The sequence below is a fragment of the Enoplosus armatus genome, chromosome 14 (assembly GCF_043641665.1).
Source record: "Enoplosus armatus isolate fEnoArm2 chromosome 14, fEnoArm2.hap1, whole genome shotgun sequence".
Taxonomy (NCBI): domain Eukaryota; kingdom Metazoa; phylum Chordata; class Actinopteri; order Centrarchiformes; family Enoplosidae; genus Enoplosus; species Enoplosus armatus.
Window position 1 is genome coordinate 9,896,965 of NC_092193.1, and position 21,802 is coordinate 9,918,766.

The 21,802-nt window shown below is 40.8% G+C and overlaps 1 protein-coding gene across 1 annotated transcript in view; it reads right to left on the reverse strand.

Moving 5' to 3' along the window:
* obscnb (obscurin, cytoskeletal calmodulin and titin-interacting RhoGEF b) overlaps positions 1-21,802 on the reverse strand; it is a 52,993-nt gene that overhangs the window by 5,087 nt on the left and 26,104 nt on the right. The window contains exons 37-69 of the mRNA XM_070918133.1: positions 20,877-20,957; positions 19,342-19,608; positions 18,587-18,853; positions 17,835-18,104; positions 16,481-16,747; positions 15,673-15,951; positions 14,881-15,138; positions 14,356-14,622; positions 13,841-14,113; positions 10,780-11,046; positions 10,273-10,548; positions 9,920-10,192; positions 9,409-9,699; positions 7,545-8,873; positions 6,983-7,264; positions 6,281-6,362; positions 6,039-6,160; positions 5,711-5,908; positions 5,587-5,619; positions 5,395-5,493; positions 5,072-5,290; positions 4,918-4,951; positions 4,747-4,799; positions 4,501-4,599; positions 3,376-3,432; positions 2,444-2,583; positions 1,703-1,903; positions 1,520-1,596; positions 1,266-1,436; positions 934-1,093; positions 628-744; positions 338-502; positions 69-227 (exon numbers count right to left, since the gene is read on the reverse strand). Coding sequence (XP_070774234.1) covers positions 69-227; positions 338-502; positions 628-744; positions 934-1,093; positions 1,266-1,436; positions 1,520-1,596; positions 1,703-1,903; positions 2,444-2,583; positions 3,376-3,432; positions 4,501-4,599; positions 4,747-4,799; positions 4,918-4,951; positions 5,072-5,290; positions 5,395-5,493; positions 5,587-5,619; positions 5,711-5,908; positions 6,039-6,160; positions 6,281-6,362; positions 6,983-7,264; positions 7,545-8,873; positions 9,409-9,699; positions 9,920-10,192; positions 10,273-10,548; positions 10,780-11,046; positions 13,841-14,113; positions 14,356-14,622; positions 14,881-15,138; positions 15,673-15,951; positions 16,481-16,747; positions 17,835-18,104; positions 18,587-18,853; positions 19,342-19,608; positions 20,877-20,957 — 7,133 coding nt within the window. The remainder of the gene's footprint in view (positions 1-68; positions 228-337; positions 503-627; positions 745-933; positions 1,094-1,265; positions 1,437-1,519; positions 1,597-1,702; positions 1,904-2,443; positions 2,584-3,375; positions 3,433-4,500; positions 4,600-4,746; positions 4,800-4,917; positions 4,952-5,071; positions 5,291-5,394; positions 5,494-5,586; positions 5,620-5,710; positions 5,909-6,038; positions 6,161-6,280; positions 6,363-6,982; positions 7,265-7,544; positions 8,874-9,408; positions 9,700-9,919; positions 10,193-10,272; positions 10,549-10,779; positions 11,047-13,840; positions 14,114-14,355; positions 14,623-14,880; positions 15,139-15,672; positions 15,952-16,480; positions 16,748-17,834; positions 18,105-18,586; positions 18,854-19,341; positions 19,609-20,876; positions 20,958-21,802) is intronic.

Consider the following 21,802-nt stretch of genomic DNA (forward strand, 5'->3'; position numbering starts at 1 on the left):
CAGATAGACAGTAAAGAAGAAAGTCTTATAAAGAAAAAAAAAAGGTATGTATGTATTAAAAGTCTTGCCTTCATCATGTTCTTAAAGACGTATGCTTGTGTATCAGTGTTGCTGTCTCTCTTGGGTTTGCAGATTATACAGTAGTTCTTAAACAGGAAGACGTGGCGGTGATGACCTCTAGAGGACGTCCTAATTCCTGGAGCACCTTCCCACACTTGGAAGGGTCCCTGGTTTTAAAAGGAAAAAAACTTACAATACAATACATAAAAAATCAAAAAAACACAACCATATCCCTGATGACTGTACTAATCAGAAATGCCACAGTAACTCCACCTACCTGTCTAATTGGCTCTCCTAACACTTCCAGTGTGGCAGGATAGTTCTCGATCATGGAGACGTGGTGGGTATTCTCAGAGCGCTGAGGGAGTGCAGACACCATGGCATACGCTTGTTCCAGTAGGCAGCAGTTCTGGCCATTTCTTGCCTTGTTTCGAATGAGCTCCTGAAGATGTCGAGGAAGATATTTCAATAAAACTGCCTTACACATGCAAGTGATGTGTTCCTATCTGTAATGCAGAGAACTGAACCTCACAAGAGTTCATGCATATTGTGTGTGAAAGCTGTCACCTTGAGGACAGCCTTGTACTTCTGAATCCTCTCCAGTGGTTGTTGGAGGCAGGCGTTGATGCTGCGTACAGGGGGATCTGCAGGGTCTGCACTGGCTTGCTCTTTCTCAGTGTACTCCTATAACGTAGTGAAAGGAAGATTTTTAAATTCAAATGATTGTACTGGTGCAGAGTCCTTTCACTGTCACCCTAATGACAAGGTTATTTACAAGGTAGCAAATACAAATAAGTAAGTTACCAAAGAAATTACAGCTTTAACTAGGCTGGCAAAACAAATGACCCACAGCAGTAACGGCTCTGGTGTTACCTTGAAGAAGCGGTGGACTGTCTTGTCACTGACAGCAGATTCAGCCTGACCCTGACCAACAAAATACTGGAGGTACTTCTCAAAGCCCTCCTTGTTCTTCAAGAAGCACATGGCTACATCATCATCTGTGTCACAGTCGTTCAACTTTGGGAGGAATGCCCTAAAAACAATAATTGTGGGGAAATGAATGCATTGAAAATCTTACTATGAATCTCACTGTTTTTTTATTACATTTTTCAAAAAGGAGAATGTTCTCTGGGTATGGAATACAGATGTTCTTTACTTTTTCAAATATCTGACTAAAATGACAAGTCATCAAAAGGTTGGCTCACTTGCTATGGAAGGATTTGATATCACCAATGTTCCTGAATATGGCATCCTTCTGGCTGCTGACATCAGGCGGGGCATCAGGGCTGTCTGCATGCTTCAGGTGATGGGAGGTAAAGAAGTCTACCTCTTTTACAAACTCTGATTCACTATTTATCAGGTCTTGGATCAGTTGGCTAGGGACATGAAACAAAAGTTGGTTATGATGAGTCCTTTAGTCCCAGTATTTGCTTAGTGCTTGTAGATATGCTTTACTTACAATAATTTCTTCTTGTATTCACCCTCAGACACCTCCTCTACACTTGTCTCTGGAAGGTCACCCGCATCAGCAGAGAGCTGGAAGAACACACATTTTTACTATTACTTTAAAATGCCTCAAGACAATGAATTTAAAGTGTAGATGTTCTGTTGGTGGATCAGTGGCTCCAGTTTTAAGACGTACTTTGAGTTTCTTGTCCAGGTAGGCAGGTGAGACCCAGCCTTGGCGGGATGGTGTAGTTTTGGTGGGTTTGGTCCGGACTAACCATTTGAGTGGATGAGCTGAGTCTAAAACCTCAACATACTGTCCCACCTTTAGAGAGATGGACTCTTTGCATGCCATGGTGGGGTTGTAGTCAGCTGTTGCCACATAGATGTCAAACATCTTTAAAAAAAAAAGGAATATTAATGACACACATGTCGTTACACAAAAAGTTGTGATAACATTATATAAATTCAGTAAATCTGCTTATTCTTGCAAAATCATGGTTCTACTGATATTCCTACTTCTCTGTGTGTAGAGCTGTTGAGGATGAATTATTACACTAAGCAGACACTGTTTCAATGAGCATATATGGGGATGTGAACATTGTTTTAAGACAGACTTGTCTGTGAATCTGTCCTTTATGTATGTAAAGGTGATGTACCACAAAACTGAGTCAAAATACAAATAACTAAAGACGTAGTCTCAACAAAATCAGAGCACTGCAGGGATATTGTATTGCATCCCACTATATTGAGCAGGTGTCTCTATTTTTCTGGTCAGTCAGTGTATCATTCACGTCTTTACCAGATTACATTTCTAAGTGATACCTGTTTTAGGGTGATTTCTCCATATCTATGACCAATATAAACACTGGGGTTTATAAAGTAGTAAAATATTTCTGGACAACAAAATATCACACTGAGAATCTCTATATCTGACCTCTCCCCTTGCATCCCCCTCATCAGACTCAGAGGAGGAGTCAGCAATGAGGGAGGGAGGACGAGAGCGGCCGTGATGAGGTGATGGAGAAGGGGTCTTGGTCTCATCATCACTGTCAACACCTGGTACACGTAATGAAGCTGGGGCATCAAGGATGGAGGAAGGCAATCACAGGAACACAGGTCAGTTTGTCACTGTTATGTACCATAAAAACGTGATGTTACGACAAAGGAAGGGATTATCATGCTGGCTGTACTTTGCTCTAAATGAAAAACATGTTTCTTTGGCTTGAATTTGGTAGCAGTTATTAGTACCCACTCCACTCAGTTTGTCAGAGCTTGGCTGTCACATTTCAAGCCATAACTGACTCTCTGCTGGCATCTACTGGTGCTTTATTAACTTGTTCCACAAAACATTACCCCTTTATATCATTTTAGATTTACTTCAAAATAATACAAATATTTTGAGATCAAGAAAAAATTCCAATTTTCATTCCAACAATCATTTCATTCTAAATGCTTTGCTATGGCTGTATTAGTATTGTGACAACATGCAAAAAAAAGCTACAGTACAGATAACACTTATTATCTGAGCTCTCCTCATACATGTCTGTCTGTGAGCATCTATTTCAGCTATATGTTGGTGAGACTTCATAGTCATTGAAAACACAGGCTTGATGATGCATAAGGAGGTATAAAGGAGCACAGACAGCATTAAAAGGGAAAAGACGTTTTAACGATTATAAAGCTGACACAGAAAAAGAGGAAACTATTGCACCTTAATATATAATACATGTTCTTTTCCTGTATGTAAAATGAAATGTAAGTTAAAATTGTTTCCACAAGTCATCTGCTCAGCCATATAATGCTAGAAAAATATCTCAATGGAAAAATGTACATTAATTGTGAAGCTGATGCACTTGGGATACATACTGGTAGTTTTGGGCCAAGATTTCATCCACTGGAGCACTTCATGATTCTGTAAACTGTCTGAATAACAAATGAATGATTGGATGAGCATGTAATTGGTTTGATTGCTAAACTGATGGATGTAAAAGTGGTAAAGAAATGATGTCCGTATGAAGCAATGAGAGGTTTTAAGTCACATACTCATGGATAAAGCAAAACATGCTGAAAAACAAGCACGAGAATCCTTTGTCAAGTTTGGTGTCAACCTCAAACCAATTGGAAAGTGAATTTCTATTCAAGAATTGAAGTGCTAAAGCATTCAGATGAAACAACACGTTCACAATTCTTGAATAATTAATTCACTGAATTCAACCAAACCAGACAGGCATGTAACCAAACACTTAACAGAAGCACTGTATCTGTAGCATTAGAAACTACCAAAACCATTCATGGCAGCTTGCACGTTTCAAAATGGAGTATCAGAAAATTACTACTCAGTCTAATTTAGTAAAGGGATAGGCAACCTTCAGATTTCTATTCCAATCACAGATAACACCGGGTGATTTAAGAGATAGGGTCTCCCCCTGGATGAAGCTGTATGTTATTTGGTCTCAGTTAGCTAGACAGAATTAGTAATTTCACACTAAATAAAACACAAATCTGTGATTCTATCTCATCCCACCCTAACACCAGGGGTACCCAGTGCTGGATATTAGTTGTGCATGCATATTGAATGTTTACTATTTACAGATAGCCAGCGTCCCAAAACTAACTAGTTTCCTAGCTAGCCTCTGGAGCTGAAACATCTTCCTGTGTTTTTTTGTCCATATTTTAAGCTAAATGGGATATCTACCACTGTACTTGACACTAAATCTGAAAACCTAATCAATGTGTCTAAGCTAAAATGATTTATTCAACAACAAGCCTGATTATTGTTACTCTAAACTTGGTTTGTAGAAACACTTCAAACTGAATCAACTGTTTAGGTTGACTCAAGTCAGGCTTTTTACTGTAAATCCAGCTTTTAGCTTCCCTTCTGGATATTGCTCAGTATTTCTTGTAAAAAATACTGTAAAGTGTAACTAGAGTTAAAATCAAATACTTGAATATTTAACGGCATATAGAGGATGGTGCATAACATACACTTACCTTGGGTAATCTTTGCTGACACCATTTCAGTGATCTGGGAGGTGAGTTTCACAAGGAATTCCTCTGTACCCACTTCACCTAGGTAGGGTATTTTACCTTCTTAAGGCACGCACAAAGAGGAAATAACACCATAAATATTGTAGCATTTACTACTTCAAATAATTTATGTTACTATAAATGACATATAATATTACTAAATAATAATAATAAATAATATATGCCAGAGTATAAGGTGATATGTCTCACCTTTTACTCTGCTAGCCTCCTCTTCTGGAGGACTAACTGTAATCCCAAGAACCCTGAGGAGAATTAAATGTTTTATTTTATTTTCACATGTATTTAAAACATACTGTATATATATATGTCTTTTTTATGTGCAATGCCATTCTGAATTTTAAATCACAAAGAAAAACTTACTCTGAGGCTTTGGTCTCTTTCTTTGGTTGTGGTGCTAGGGAAATGGGTGAGAAACAGATTTATACAATTACATTCAAACTCAGGAGACAAAGTATCAATAACATTTCAATATAATTTCTATATAAAGTTCCTAGATGACTTTGCTTTCCCTTACTGTCATCAACCTCGAGGTGGGCAGTGCAGATGGACTGTCCTGCCCTATTTGTGGCAATACAGGTGTAGGCGCCAGTGTATTCGGTGCCCACGTCCATCAAGATGAGGCTGTGCTGGCGTCCTGAGCTTGCTATTTTGTATCCCTTGGTATCAGGCTTGATCCACAGGACATCTTCCAATGATTCCTCTCTTAGCCAGGAGACCATAGGAGTGGGAGACCCTGGAAAAGTAAAGGTATTGAGAATTTTTAAGACAAGATGAAACACACTTTTAGGATGTCCCCAGATTACTGTAGATGTCGAAACAACAGTAAAGTAAACAAACCTTCTACTTTGACAGACAGAGTGATGCTGGCTCCTTGTTTCACCTTTCTGTTGCTGAACCTTTCAAGGAAGCGGGGTGGCACCAGGGGCTCCTTGGGGTCTGTGAAAATATAGTGTAAAACAAAAGCACAGTCACTTATAATATATTATTATATCTACTAAACTAAATTTTGTAGGATAAATGTAAAATTACCTCTTTTATCTTGTGGCATAATCTCCCCTGGATCTGTTGCAAAATACAGTTGTTACTGTATCTATAAACATCTTAACTGCAATTTTTAAGCTCAAAGTGACTATTCATGCATTTGCATACATACTCAGAACTATCAGTCGGGCGGAGGAGTAAGCAGAACCAGCTACATTGCTGATGTAAGCAGAGTACTCCCCCATATCCTCTCTCTTCACCCCCATGATCTCCAAGCCATGAACATCTCTCTCTGCTAGCAACAGAATCCTTTCTGAAGGTCGCAGAGGGTGGCTATCTTTGAACCAGTATACTCTGGGTTTGGGGAAGCCTGGAAGACAAAAGATATTTCAAAAACAACATTCTTTAGTCATAAGCAATTGTCTGTGAGTTGACTTTACTTATAAGACAGTTAAAATGAGCTGACTATTAATTAATTAATTATTGGTTAATAAACTTACCCTTTACTTTGAGCTGCATCTTAGCAATAGGTGAACCTGGACTGACATGTACATCATGAAGCTCCTCCACAACTTGTGGTAACTGATCATCTTCAGCTACAGACTCAAATGTCTCAGTTTCCCTGTACGAGAAGAGTAAAACAGTACACCTCAAGAATTCAATAGTTATTAATATTGTAAAATATATGTATCAATACATTTCTAAACACCATATAACAGAATTCACACAACAGTAAATTCACCTGGACATGTAGCCCTTGGCGCTGACATAGGAAGATGTCTCAGTGGCATCAGCAGCAGTGTCATAATCTGAGCTGCAAGACACTGATGGAAAAGATTGATGTACAGCATTATACAGTGATCAGTGAAAGCAGGCACAAAGTGTGCGTCAGTGTGTACATGTGATGGTGTAATTTTGCTAGCCTTCTGAGAGCCAGGTTGAGTTTTAGACTATGTCTACACTGAGCCATCTAATTTTTACTCCAGCGTTTCCAGGTCGCTTTTGTAACGAGCTCCCAAAGTGAGGACATTTTTGCAAAGTCCTTTTGACCACTCTGCTTTTTAAGAGGCTAGTTTAGGATTGAGACTTTTGTTTCAGGGTAAGAAGTTAGCTGGGATAAGGTTTAAGATTGTTTTAAGTAAAATGCAGATGTTGGATACTCTTAAACTGAACATCAATCAGGTATGTTCAATACACAATTATTTTGTGGTAAATGTAATATTTTGGTGTATATACTATCTATAAAACCAGTACTTCAGCTTCAGTTATTAGACAGATATATATAGAGACATTGCCAACAGCTGTTTTTAACAATGTTACAATCTTTTGGGGATTTCCTTCCCTCAGAAGAAATGTAGTTGAGTAATTACTCCAGCCAAGGTACTCACAAGTATTTGTAAAGCAAACAGGTGTGTGTGTATGCATGTAATGTATGTTTACTCACTGTCAACCCTGAGTTCAGCCTTAGTGGCTGCGATGCCGCTGCTGTTTTCAGCTGTGCAACGATAGACACCCATGTCAGTGGGCAGCACGGTGGTAATGATGAGTTGGTGGCAGCCCTCCTGGTCTTCATTGATCATGTAATGGTCATTTTCCTCCAGCAATTTTCCATCCTTATACCAGCGAACAGTGGGAGGGGGCTTGCCAATCACAACACAGTCAAAGCTGACTGGATAACCGTCTGGAACATCCTGACTTTGAAGCTCTGTCAAGAAGACTGGGGCAGCTGGGTAACAAGAGCAGACGGTAAGAAAATCAATAAGTTAAAAATGACCACACAAAATATTTTAATCAGAGACATGTACACATATATTGGTTGGACTTTAGTAGGCAGACAACAGGACAAAAAGATGAATGTGGAATTACACATAATGTACATCACTTATATTTACATTTTAAATGCAAGTTATTGTCACAATATTGTTGATTATCAATTGAAATTAAATTAAAAATCAAAAAAGTGTATACAAAATTGTATAATGATCAGCCTCTCATACGTTTCTCACCAGGGGCTCCAGTCATCAATGCAGGAGGCTGTCTATCTTGTGTGGGGGTCTGTGTGCCATCTTGGGTGTAGCCCATCTTTCTAATTCGCAGCTCCACTTTGAGAGGCCCTGCCTCCAGGATGGTGGTCTCCACAGGAACCCCATGGACTGTAAACATCTCCTGGAACCTCTTTGAGGCAACCTCAGCCTCTACCCACGAGTCAAAGCGAATGTAGATGTAACTGTCGTCCTCCCGGTAAGAGTGGGGATCTGGTGGACACAGGTCGCCTTCGTCTGCGCTGACAAATGGTTCTTCCTCAACATCTGGTGGGAGACGTGTGCGCAACAGGCGCCGGAGACGTCTGCTTGCCTGCCTCAGCGAGTCATCCATCTCACTACCTGAGGAGCTCTCAGCCTCACTGTCGGCACTGTAGCCCACGGTCAGTGGCCGTCGCCCAGACGATTCTCTGGCCGTTCCTACTGTGACCTTACCACTGTGAGAAGAGACTCCAAACTTGTTGGTGACCTCACACGTGTAAACCCCAGTATCCTTTGTGGTGATGGCAGTGATGACCAGTGAGCAAGTACCATCATTGTAGATATCAATATGGTGATGCTTGCCATCCGTCAGTGGTTCTCCATCCTTCAGCCACTGCACCTTATCAGGTTTACCTTCTGCTACACATTCTAGATGTATGGTGCCATTAGGTTCTTTGGTCTGGTCTTTGAAGGCCTCTTTAAAGACAGGGCGCATGTCCTTGCGGGCTTTGTAGCCCTTGAAAGCAGCTTGAATCTTAATGGCAGCGTCTCTGAGCTCAGGTTCATCCTCTTTACTGATCTCCATGATGTCAGTCTCCTCTGTAGACAACTGTTTTTCATCTCTCTGCTGACTTGTGGTTGTTTTCACTTCAGTCTGCACTGTTCTCTGCTCTGCCATCTGGAAATGTGCGAAGAACCTCTCAGTAGTCATAGTCTCTGTCTCATTGACTCCTGTGACAGTAGACTTGCTGCTCTTCTTAAGGTAGGACACAAGTGTTGAACCGCCAGAAACAGACTCATCCTCAGAGCTAGTGTACAAGTTGGACTCCGTCTGCTTCTTAGACACAATGGCCTGCTCCTTCTCTCCTGATTTTATTTCCACTTTCTCTGAGGCCTTCAGCTCCTTCTTTTGACCACCTTTACCGTCCTCCTCGGGTTGTTCAGAGATGGAGTCCAGAGTAGGCTCTCGACTCATGCGCCGTTTCTTGGCCAATTCCTCCCACAGCTCATGGACATCACCTTCTTCAGCAGCTTCTGGAGGCAGACTGGGCTGCCCCAGTATCCCAGTCTCTTCCTGTTTTGCCTCTATACCTATAACCACAATGGAGTTTTCAATGTTACTATGTTGTTTTAGAAAGTTACTGTCACACAGCACAAAAGAAAAAAAGTGATGCTAGACACTGTCGATTTAAACTTGTATTGCAACTTAGCATGATGGACATTCCTAAAGGCTTTGGTGTATAACCAGATGAACTTACAGGATAAATACAAAACACCTACACACCAAACAATGTCTTACCTGGGGAAGTTAGTGGCTGCATGGGTGCCTCTGTGTAACAACGAGAAAAAAAAACACACTTCTAAATGTCTCTACACTGCTATTATCATACAATTTGGTAACAGACTGCAAATTTGTAAAGCTGTCTATATACGACAAAAATAAAACAAAATAAATATTACAGTTTTAAGTAAATAATAGCACAACATTATATTATAACTTTTGCATGCTGTTGGGTTTTGATCCATCTCATGTAAAAAATTTTTTTTTACTGAGCAATAATAAGTAAAATGCCCCAGCAAACAAGCAAGTACATTATTTCACGAATTAAACCACACATCCACTCACCAAGCTGCACAGTCTGAGGCAATTCAACAGGCTCTCCGGCCCCAGCTCTGTTGATGGCTGCCACTCTAAACCTGTAGCCACTCCCTGGGATAAGATTTTCAACCACAAACTCTGTGTTGCACACAGGTTCAGAATGGCTCGGAAGCCAGAGGGCACTGTCTACCAGCCGCATCTCCACCTTGTATCCCAGAATAGGACTGCCTCCATCGTGTAGAGGAGTGAACCAAGAGAGGCTGACAGACTGTTTAGTCTTACTGAGGACCTCCGGGTCCTCTGGAGGATCAGGTACAGCTGTTGGGAAGGAAAGAAGCAGGAGTTAGATGATTGCAATGTTTATCTGTCACACTCTGTTTTCTATATTGTCAACACTATCTGTCCATCCTGTTACATGTAAAGTTACCATGGTTACATCTGTATCCGTCTGATTCTCTCTAAAAATAACTTTAACATTTAAAAAAAATCTTAAAAATAAACAGTGAAAGATTAAAAACAGTTTTTGTCAAACACTTACTGATGATGGTGAGATTGGCCAAAGAGAGAGCATCTCTAGCAGCAAATGTAATTTCCTGCTGTGGCAAAAGAGGTGCGTGTCTCAGGACAAGGCGATAAGAACAGCCATCAGCCCTCATAGCCCAGAGGTCACTGGGCTTGATCTCAATTCCATTAGCATACCAGGCTACTTCTGCCGCAGGTACAGGCTCTGTGAGCTCAACACAAAACTCAACCTTCTCTCCCACTGCAGCCACCTTGTCTTCAAGACCCTTCACAACGTCCAGCTGCCAGCCTTATAAGAGAAAATCCACAGAATGTTTATTATATAAGTATGCATAATTAGGTCACGTGGCATTCATTTGGATGACTCACCTTTGACAGAGAGTTGGGCAGATGTGGATGCTGTTCCAGCTTTGAAGGTCACTGTGCAACTGTCTTTAATATGCAACTCTTTCAGCAGGAGCAGATGACGACGACCATTCTCAAATGACACAATCTCCGCATTAGGGGATTCCTTCACTGGTTTCCCATCAAGAAGCCAGCGACAATCTTTGTTCTCAGGACGAGAGATGGCACACTCAAACAGCGCTTCGCCTCCATCAAAGGTTTCTACATTCTCCAGGCCCTGGACAATGTCAATGGATTTGACTGTAGAAAACAAATGGAAAAATGTAGAAAGAAAGAAAGTTCGATCAAAAAAGATTTTAAGAAGACTGCAATGTTAGGAAGTCAAATCATTTTGGGATTTGTGAAGAAAGGGCACGAACTTTGTGTTGATCAGCAACTGATCAGTTTATCTGGCCACAAAACTGTGAGATATGAGGGAGCAGAGGAGACTCCCTAAAGGTTGGTGCTCTTTCCATGTGGAGGGAAGCTCACCTTCCACATGAAGTGAAGCGACCACGCAGGTCCCCTCTGCTTCACAGGAGTATGTGCCCCTGTCCTCAGCGAACACATGGCTAATGTACAAGCGAGCCACATTCCAGTCCTGCTCCACTACCACCCTTCGGCCATCAGGCTGCAATGGCTGCCCGTCTTTCTTCCACTGAGCCTTGACCGGCCTTGAGTACTGGCAGATGAACTCAGCCGGTTGGTTTTCGACCACCCGAAGGTCCTCCATCTCGCTCACCACTTCAACTGAGGGATCTGAGGTTGGGGTCAGGGGTCATAGGGTCAGGGCTTGGCCATTAGATATAAGGATAAGTGCAGGACATGCCGAATGACATATGGGCTTTATATCCCCCAAAAGCATGTTTAAGTGATGTTCATATGTGAGTGGTATTATGTTTTTATGGATAATATGTGCCATGGTATTGTATCTTAAAGTACATTTCAATGTCCACTGTGAACACTGTATGGTCCTATTGGAGCTCTCAAAACGAATAGGGATTCAAAAAGCCCAACTGTCAAGGTTCATGGTAAAGGTCACAATAAAGGGCCAAGAAGTGCTGGCAGCTAATGAGAGAGGAGGGGGTGATCCGTGGATAGAAATACCAAACTCAAAAAGGTAGGTGTAGGGGGGGTTAGAGTTTTAGTACTTGTAGGTTAGGGGCAGGGCTTGGTGGGATGTGATAGTGGAGGTCAATGGAACGTGAGTATTCAACAGCAACCGGCCTGCATGGATGGGTGGAGCAGCACTTTCCTAACACAACATTCCTGTTGTCAATATCCAGTGGTTCATTATCTCTCTATAATAAAACCATAACATCATCAAAGCCAAGCCTACAGTATGTTATCCACTGAATCCAATCATCAAATTTCTATAAATCATAATTTACATTATCAAGGGACACATACAATTAGGGCTGCACATTTAACCACATAATAATCACGATCATGCTTTCTGCTCCTGCCATTAAACTTCAACAGGCGCAACTTGACAATTTAAGAGTGCATGGTCTGAAACAACAATTCGAGGGACCCCAAATCACAAATATATGTTTCCAGCATGTTGGAGATTAACTAATCTCTTCTTCCCAAACACAGTGATGGCTGCAGGTGAGGGTGCTTTCAATGCACAGTTAGAGGTTTCACTCAAAATATTTCATTATCTCTTTTTAACAGATGTTTCCAATAGCAATCACAATACTTGGCAGTACTTAGTGCATCTCTGAAATGCAGCTAACAATGTGCCAATGCTGACAATCTGCCAAATACATAACTGACACAATCATTCACTGGCACAGTCCTTCACAATCCATGAATGAATGTACCTCCAATAGGCACTATTCAGTGTTTGTGAATACTGTACCTTGACTCTGCACCACTTTTATGAAAAGATTTGGCCAAATGGAGTCAATGATGCTTACAGATGGAATCAAGTTAGTTTTGGTGCAGCGTGTCTCCCCATTTATTTTTGGAATTCTGAATGGGTTGCGACACGGGCTCGGATCTGGGATTGAAATGTAAGAGGTCATTTTTATGAGCTAAATGACACTGGTTCATATACACTGAAGAGGAAATTGCGAAAGAGCAGGGAGACATCAGAGACATCAGTGAACAAGCAGCAACACCCAGTTAGCCACCAGGACTGCTAGCGTCAACAATAGTGCGATCGACCCAGCCGTCAGGAAGACTTTTGGTGGGGATGATTAAGACTTGATGAATGAAGCCAACAGGTAGTCTGTCTGGGTGCAATAATAGCCTTGAATCTGTTTACAGAGACAAATACTATGTAGAGACAACAACAAATGCCAAAATAAACAAGACAACAGTTGACGACTGAGTGAGTGTTTATGTAACCAAATTCTTTATCACTGACAATGTAATTTTCTGTTCTTGCGTGGTTACTAACAATGCTAGCGCAGATTATCCACCCACAGTAGCAGATTCTTGCCAATAGCACAAAAGTACAGCCATGGTTGTTGAGTGACATTTGTAAAAACACCTGCAATGCATGCTAATAGTCACTGACTATAGCTGGACAACGTTACGGCACGTAGGTGAATAGACAGATATCCGTCCATCTATCAGCCATACCCGCTTTTCTTTTAGGGGCACAGGGAGGTCGGAACCAATCCCAGTAGACATCAAAATTAATCTTGTTCCTCTTCTTCTTTTTCTTCTTGTCCAATTGTATTATGATTTTATTATTTAAGATATCCTGATTGCATGTCACACCTCATATTGATGACAAGATTTGTACAATTAGAGCACGCTTTACATTGCAACAGTAGAGGTAGCTTCAAAAAGTTCAAGAGCTATGAAACTACTTTCTTCCCAAAGATGGATGAATAGTTGTGATACATAATCAGGGTTTCAAAAGAGAAACACAATCGTGATTATTAGTGATCTATCATTTCAGCATCCCAACAAATGGCACATAGGAAGAATTCAGAGAGAATCCAAAAGAGGAGCAGAAATAAAATTAGCCTAATTAATATTTCGTATTAAAATTAATTTCTGATCTTTTTTTTTCACCAGCTCATCTGACTAGGTTCAGATGTTTGCGTTTCGATGTTACTCTGCCCTACCCTAATAAAACTTTGCTGTGGTGCTGCACCCAGTTGTATGTTCTGGTTGTATCAAAGCATACAGCATGGAACTCTCTACTGCCATTATTATTACTGATGAAATGAGAAACAATGCTACCCATGCATGGTGAAGCACTGAAACGTAAAAATATCCACTATTAATCTATTCACAAACTTCAAACTTTTTATGGAACCCTGCAGAAAACATCATAATTCATGATGTATTTACTCATATTCTTCAAGAAGAATTGCACCTAATTCTGTTTGGTTAAATCCAATCATTAAGTAGAAAACTCCTCTCTCCTGTGCTATTTAATTCAAACTTGTGTTATATATTGCCATTAGTTAACTTACATTGTGGAGTGTTTGTAAGATTCGAAACGTAGAATTAAAATTCTGCAGGGTCTAAAAAAAGACTGAGATAATGTTTATCTCAGTCTCTGCTGATTATCTTTATAACGTGATACCTTTGACTAAGAGCTTGGCTGTTGATGTTAAACTGCCAGCTTTGAAGGTGACAGTCCCAGAGTCATCTGTGGCCAGGTTTTTTAAGGTGAGTGTGTGGATATGGCCCTGGCTCAGCCCAATATCGCTAAAGCGGCTGTTCTCCAGCAAGGTGCCATCCAGCCACCACTGCACCCTTTCAGGTGCCCTACCAGACAGCTGGCAGGAGAAGGTTGCCCATTCCCCGACAAAGACGTCAGTGGTCTTAAGACCACACACAATGAAGACTTCTTTCACTGTAGAGCGAAAAAATACACATATACATACACTGAGCCTCTAACTTACTGACAGAATTATATCAACTCGACAGAGCAACATATCACACAAGACAGACGGAAAATGACACCATGCAACATCACTGTTTACAAAGACGCAGGCCAGTCTTAACCTACTATTCTATTCGTAAGAATAAATTGTGGAATATATTCAGAATTAATCAGCCTTAAGTAAACTTGAGGACAGTATTGAGATAGGCTACCTTGCACTGCCAAAGAAGCAGTAGTGAGCTGGTCTCCTGCGTCACAGGTGTAGTAGCCACTGTCTTCAGCCTCCAGGTTCCGTATAAAGAGTTCTTGAACACACCTTTCCTGCCTCATCTCATACTTCTTACCGGGCTGGAGGATCATGCCTCCTTTCCTCCACTCAACACGAAGCCCTGGCTTAGACAGCTCACAGTGCAGGGTAATATCATCACCCTCTATGGCGTCCTGGTTCTTGAGCTCTTTGTGGAAGACCGCCGGGGCACCTGGTGAGAATTTACAATGGGAAAGTTTGGCGTCAGATGTTGAGATGTGAAGCTTGACATCAGATAGTTGAGATGATAAAGCAAACATCTCTGAGGGACTTTAGACAAAAGTGATGCCAGACTGGGTGTGTGGTTGAGGGAAGTGGAAGTTCAAGAATATTTCAGCTGTTTATTCCAATCCCATCTTGGTCCACATTCTTGAATCTGATCAAAGGAAAGAGACTTTTTTTTTTTTTAAGATGTGGCATCGTTCTTTACCTTCCACAGTCAAGGTGACGTCACACTGTGCATCTCCAGTGTCACAGGTGTACGTTCCTGAGTCGTCAGGCACCAGGTTGTGGATACGAAGCTGGTGGGATGCTCCGTTGCTCCTCAGGTCATACTTGAGACCTGCTTGGATGGCCACATTGTTTCTGATCCAGGTGACGGTGGCCTTGGAGTCAGAGATGGTGCAGGCCAGAGTGACAGTTTCACCCTCTAATGCCACAGTGTTGTGTGGCTTCTCTAGTATTAGCACTGTAAATATGGAAAACCCGAAACTAGATTTAATAATGGTAGCATTTATATGCAGTCTTTTCCTTTTCCCTTCCTTTATGGCCCAGGCATAAATAATTTAAAAACTGTAAACATAAACATACATGCATGCAGTGACAATAATATGCTATCACAAATTTTACAGCTTAGTGAATACAAATCTGACAATTTCATCAGAAATATAACTAGCTATATATAGGTGTGTATATATATATATATATACAATAAAGAAAGAGCTATAAAACATTTGATAAATTAAATATTGAAAACAATCAATTTTCCAGAAACACTTAAAATCTACTATGCTAAGTAGTTACAATATTTGTGTTAGCATTTAATACCATTGCTTTTTAATAGCAAACACTAAAAGCAAAGAATGGACAACACGTCTAAAAGTTAGGATGTTGAAGATGACGGTGCCAGCAGATTTCCATTTGCCAAGACAAAGCTGTTTGGTGGTAGATGGAGATGGATGTGAGGACTGAAAATCTCTAGTGACCATGATATCTCCTTTACCTTTGGGTTTCTCCTCCACCAGAAGACAGGCCATACTCTTCTCTTCTCCCACTACAAAGACAACATCCCCTGATTCATCTGTGGTTACCATCTTCAGGACCAAACGGTGCACTCTGCCCTGGCTGCTCATTTGATTCAGATCATTATTTTGGAGGAGGTTGTCTCCAAGCCACCATTCCCCGTTTGTCACGCCAGAGTGCGACAACTCGACCTCAAAGACAGCATCCTGCCCAGTGATCACAGTAATATCGCAGAGTTCTCGGAGGATGCGCACATGCTCTGAGGGTGAATGGGATAATGGGAGGTCAGTGATCAGATCACAGCTGAGCTCCCAGAAGGCATCAGTAAGAAGGTATATGCATACCTACTGAACACTTAATGCCTCAAGTTTGATCTCAGGATCATGGATGTAGTACTCTGGCATGCACCATTCTAATGACAAATAACAGGCAATCCACAGTAGTACTCGATTTTACAGAAAATACTAAACTAAACTATACCACATACTACAAATTGAACAAACCCTCATTAAAACCCATTCACTATATCTGTAATTTGATGACTCACAACACATAAAGGAAAAACATAGAATAAAAAAGTGCAGGCAACATCAGAAAATTAAATAAAACTCAAACTACATGCCAACTAAGACATCGCACTTTTAACTCAAGTGTGTGAAATCCAAGAGAGATAGATGCTGAGTAGAATATTTGATCCAGTGCTTGTTAGTGGGACGGGTGAATGTAAAATGAACTTCAGGAAGGATGAAGACACAAGAGAGAGATGAAATGAAGCTGTGCTCTGTTACCTTTCACAGTCAGGGAAGCAGTACTTCTCCTGTCCCCTGTATCACAGGTATATTCTCCGCTATCCTTCACATTCAGCTTGTGTACGACCAGGATGTGAGTGGCAGCTCTCTGCTCCATACTATACTTCTCCCCATGGGTGAGCACAGTTGAGCCCTTCAGCCAGGTCACCTTGCAGTCAGGGCTAGATGTCTCGCAGGACAGGGTGGCCTTGTCTCCTTCAGTGGCCTCTTGACTTTCCAGCTCCTTCTTGAACAGTACTGGTGCGGCTGCCAGAAAGACCATTATTGATTAGGATGAATGATTTAAAAATGTATCTTGGGTAAACAGCCACCACGAAACACACTGTACTCATAAGCGACACTATTTATACTCACAATTCTACCAATTCCATACCATCAAGACGCTTAAAACAGAGCATGAAAAGTCACAGGCTTATCTATAGTCTCACTCATTTCTCAAGTTTGAGGTAAAACACTGACCAGAAAAAAAAGCAATGAAATTAATTAAGTCATATGTTTGTGGACGAATGATTTGGCTGTTACACCATGGAATATGGTGAATCATTAAATAGCTGTTTGTCTGTGAGCACCATAAAACACCACAAATGATTTAAAGAGTGCTAAGAAAAATATACTCTTGACAATCAAAAGACTAAAAATACTTTTATATTTTTCTTTTGTGGGAATTGTTCCCCTTTCCTACAATAGAGAGGTGACAGGAAGTGAGGGGAAAAGAGGTGGAGGATGACATGCAACAAAAAGGCTCCCCGCAGGATTTGAATTTGGGACATTGTGACTACATCCGTCAGTGTATTAAACCATTAGGCTGACGGGACACCACAAAAATGCATACATTTCCATTACTGAATAAAATAAGATGTGGTCAATTACTAACTGAATTTTGATGTTGTGCATCAAGTTATCTGAATAAAGTGTACAGTAAAAATAACAGTCAAGAAAGTGTACAATGAAGAAAACTTGCTATAAACAAGAATTACAAGGAAACATATTACCAAATATGACCAATATGTAATTTGAATACTAAACAGAAAATAAAGGGAAATGTTGTTACTCCAAGTTCAATGGAAAGAGGATGCATATACTGTAGAAATATGACGGAATATGCAGTGCAGATTTTATACAAATACGCAAGTGAGATGAATGAATATCAGGTCAGTATAACGTGACAAAGTGAGAAAGTTCAAATAATTCTTTTGAAAAGGTAGAGGGAAGGTGTCCCACAAGAAAGATGATGTAGACAAATGAACAGAAGAAGTCCAAATGTTACTTTAGAAGCCAAATGGCAAGTATTCATTCTCGTCCCAAGAAATAAAATGCATAATATATCGCTTACCTCTGACTGTCAGAGAAGCTGTGGAAGTGTGGTTACCCACTGTGAAAGTGACAGTTCCTGAGTCAGCTGTGGTGACCCCTCTGAGTGTGAGGCTGTGTACCCGGCCCTCTGTCTTGATCAGGTTCATTTCATTATTCTGTAGCGGGACGTCCTGAAGTTTCCACTGGGCCAGAGGTGCCTCCTCATGAGAGACCAGACATTCAAAGCGAACATCTTCGCCCTTGTATACAACGCAGCTCTCCAAGAATTTCAGTATGTTAACCTCGACCTCTGTTTGACAAATACATTTCAGCAGAATAGTCACATATTTGTGGTCTGAAGTAAGCTTGACAAACTTACAGTTCAAGTTGTGCAGATTGTGATAGAAAGTGTGATTAAATATATAAAGATTTCTGTTGAGTTGTTATTGTAAGTACCAAGTGAAGAAAAACAGTATGGGGCGTGTTAATATTTGTGAAGAGAGACCAGAGACAGGCAAAGGACAAAGGATGAGATGAGGTCAGGGATCAACCTCAACAGAAACGTGATTGTGTGAATGACTACAAGTGCTTTGAAAACAGTGAATTGCAAAGCAAGAACACACATGGGATGAGAAATATTACTTTTAAATGCAGACAAGAAGACAGCAAACAAGATGTCCAGACGAAAGGTTGATGCACTTCATGCTCAAGTATTGAGTGATGTAGGACACGCAGAAAGATGTGACTCCGGAGGGTGAATGAAAAGGTCGGTCTTAAATAGACAGCTCCTACCCTGCACAGTGAGGACAGCTGAAGTCCTCTGGCTGCCTGTATCACAGGAGTATTCTCCTGAGTCAGCTCCCTGCAGTTTATAGATGACAAGCTCGATTATGGTTCCTTCCTGTTTCAGGTGATACTTGCTGCTGGATGCCAGCACCTTGTCACCACACCTCCAAACCACACTGGCTCCCAGCTTTGTGGTCTCACAGCGAAGGCTAGCACTCTCCCCTGCCTGTCTTTCAAGGTTCTGCAGCTGGGTTTTGAAAAGGACAGGTTGGGCTGCAGGGGAGGAAATGGAGGAAATACGGAGAAAAAACTTAGGACAACCAAGAGAAAGCTGGCACCACCACACACATAAAACCCGCTGTGTTGAATCAAAAAGTAAGTAGCCGAGGTGGAAGTGTGTCATACACATCCAAGTCTCTTAGTCTCACGTCTTAGTCCTTAAATCGTGTCAAATCCAAAATTGAACTGTTCCTCATTGATCACAGTCAATGTTAGCTTAAGCATAACTAAAATGCCACAAAAGAGAAGCCTCTCTTGTATTTGTGGTTTTCATCACACACTACTGTTATACAATAAATTATAAACAACTAACATTAATTAACATTAGATAAAATAAGTTTATCTTTTCATACTGTTAATATAAAAATAACTAATGTACAATGAGGAATATTTATAGTAATCTTTTAGACAAGAAAGTCTTCAGTCAATTCATTTGCAACTCAAGTATCTCCACTACAAACAACAGGTTTTAGCACACATACCCTTCACAGCTAGTTGTGCGGTGCTTTGACAGTCACCAGTGTCACATGTGTAACTCCCAGCATCCTCTGAATCTACATTATGGATTACTAGTGTAGCCAGGTGGCCTGTTTGTCTAATTTCGTACTTGGCACAAAGACAAAGACCAAGTTCTCCTTTCCTCCACTCCAAAGGAACACCAGGTTTAGAAAGCTCACAGTGCAGCGTTACACTGTCTCCCTCATCAGACGTTTGGCTTTCCAGCTCTTTTGTGAAAATAACTGGGGCAGCTGGTGAATGACAAGAAATAACCAGATTTTCATCTACAGTACAAGGTCAAGAATGGTGATGAAGAAATACAGTGTGATGTAGAAAAGATGAAATGAAAGACTTGATGGCAGATGGTCTCCATCCTACCATTTACTACAAGAGAGGCTGAGCTGGTTGTGTCCTCTGAACAGCATGAGTAGCTTCCTGTGTCTCCAGGTCTCAAATCAAAGATCTGTAGCTCATAGCTGAATCCCATTTGTTTCATTTGGTACTTTTCTCCACAAGTAAGAACTTGAGTTTCCTTCTTCCACTCGATGTGGAGTCCAGGTTTAGAAAGCTCACAGTGCAGAGTGACACTACCTCCTTCCTCAGCCTCCTGGCTGTCCAGGTCTTGAATGACTATGACTGGAAGAACTGGGGAATTAATCAGTTAGATAAGGTGTTGATGTGTATTGTTGTATCTCGCTTTCAAATTAGACACCAGCTGAAGACTACAGTAAGCTACATAAAAATTACGTTCATTTTTAACTTACCTGACCTAGCATATGATTTTTTACAAAAGTAAAAACAAAAATAGAAAATAAACACTAGCAAAATGTATGGCCACTTTAACATATACACACAAACACACACACACACACACACACACACACACACATATGATAACACCGATGCACAGCCAATGATCCCTATTCCCATTCAAAACAGGGGGCCAGCTAAGCATTTATCAAGTCTGTCAAACAATGCTCTTAATTATTCCTAGCTGGAGACAACAACAATCCAGAATACAGCAAATCTAACATTCACAAGTGAATACGAAGTGAGCAACAACAAGCTGGACTGATTACACAGCATACAAACCTCCACATGGAAAACATTACAAAACTGAGGGGACAATATGAGGGTGCCACAAAACTTCTACCATGTCCTTTCACTTTGTTATCCAGCTTTTCAGGTTCTGGCTTTGGGATGACTTCAGAAACAGCAGTCTTTTGAATATCTGCAGGTTTAATTAATTTAATCAGACCTTAAATATATATATATTTTTTTTACATTTATTGGACAGGGACAATACATGTCGACAATGCCAATATGCAATTTTCCACTCATCAGCCAACAAGAACGAATGAGCCGGACAACTGACAAAACCCTCAAGAGACAAGGATGTTATATCACAGCGTAACAGTGTGGATGTGTAGCATATGCTACCAAAAACCAACTGAATACAATCAGAATCAAATTTACACTCAGAACAAACTGTGTTCTTGGACTTTCTTTCTAACACTACCTTCAACTCTCTTCTTGGATTCCTGCTTCTCAGGTTCAACTTTGGAGGTCACTGCTGAAGCTGGTGACTTCTCTGCTGTAACTGCAGTTATTCATAGACATATAATGTAGGTTTTAACTGAACTTACATAAACTGTAAATCTTCACCAAAAGACTGACCAAGACAACAAAATGTGCCGCACAAGTTTTAGAGCCACACTGTCCAAGACAACACAATTCCATCTACATTTGATTTCCATTTGTCTGAAACTGACAGTAGCAAAAGTTCTTCACTTCATTTTTCAGATGATGTATATATTCATGCAATGGGCAACGAAAAAAGCTGTATCTTCAAAAACATACAGACAGTGCCATGACCAAGAGCTTGTTCAACAAAGACAATAGTAGCACATAGGGAAATTACATACCTTCCACCACTTTTTTTGAATCCTCAGAGTGTACTGTCACAGTTGCTGGAGCATTTGGCGGCCTCACTCCTGTGATAAAACATTTAAGCCTGATTACACCTGAAAGATGGCGCCTACAGAGCCAGCAGCAACCAATGTCCTTTTTTAGTCTATTAATCCAGTGAGCATTTTCTGAGCACACATGCTTTATTTCAGCAAGTTTAACTGGATCACATCATCAATAACTCAAAACTCTGTCCTATGTATGGAGCTTTTAAAAGAAGTAAACATTTATGAACCACACAGCACACCAATATACAGACTGAAGCTTAAGCACAGGGCCACAAGTCACAATATACAGTAAGCCTCACAAACCCGTCAAACACGGCTTGATTGCTTTGACAGCAATCTCTTATTTGATACAGTCTTTCAATCACGTCACTTCTACCAAAAACCACATGAAGCAGAAACATTTACCAAAAGGAAACACAAGGAATTGCTGTGCGACGACAGTTGAAAAATATCACAGCAATGGCCAAGC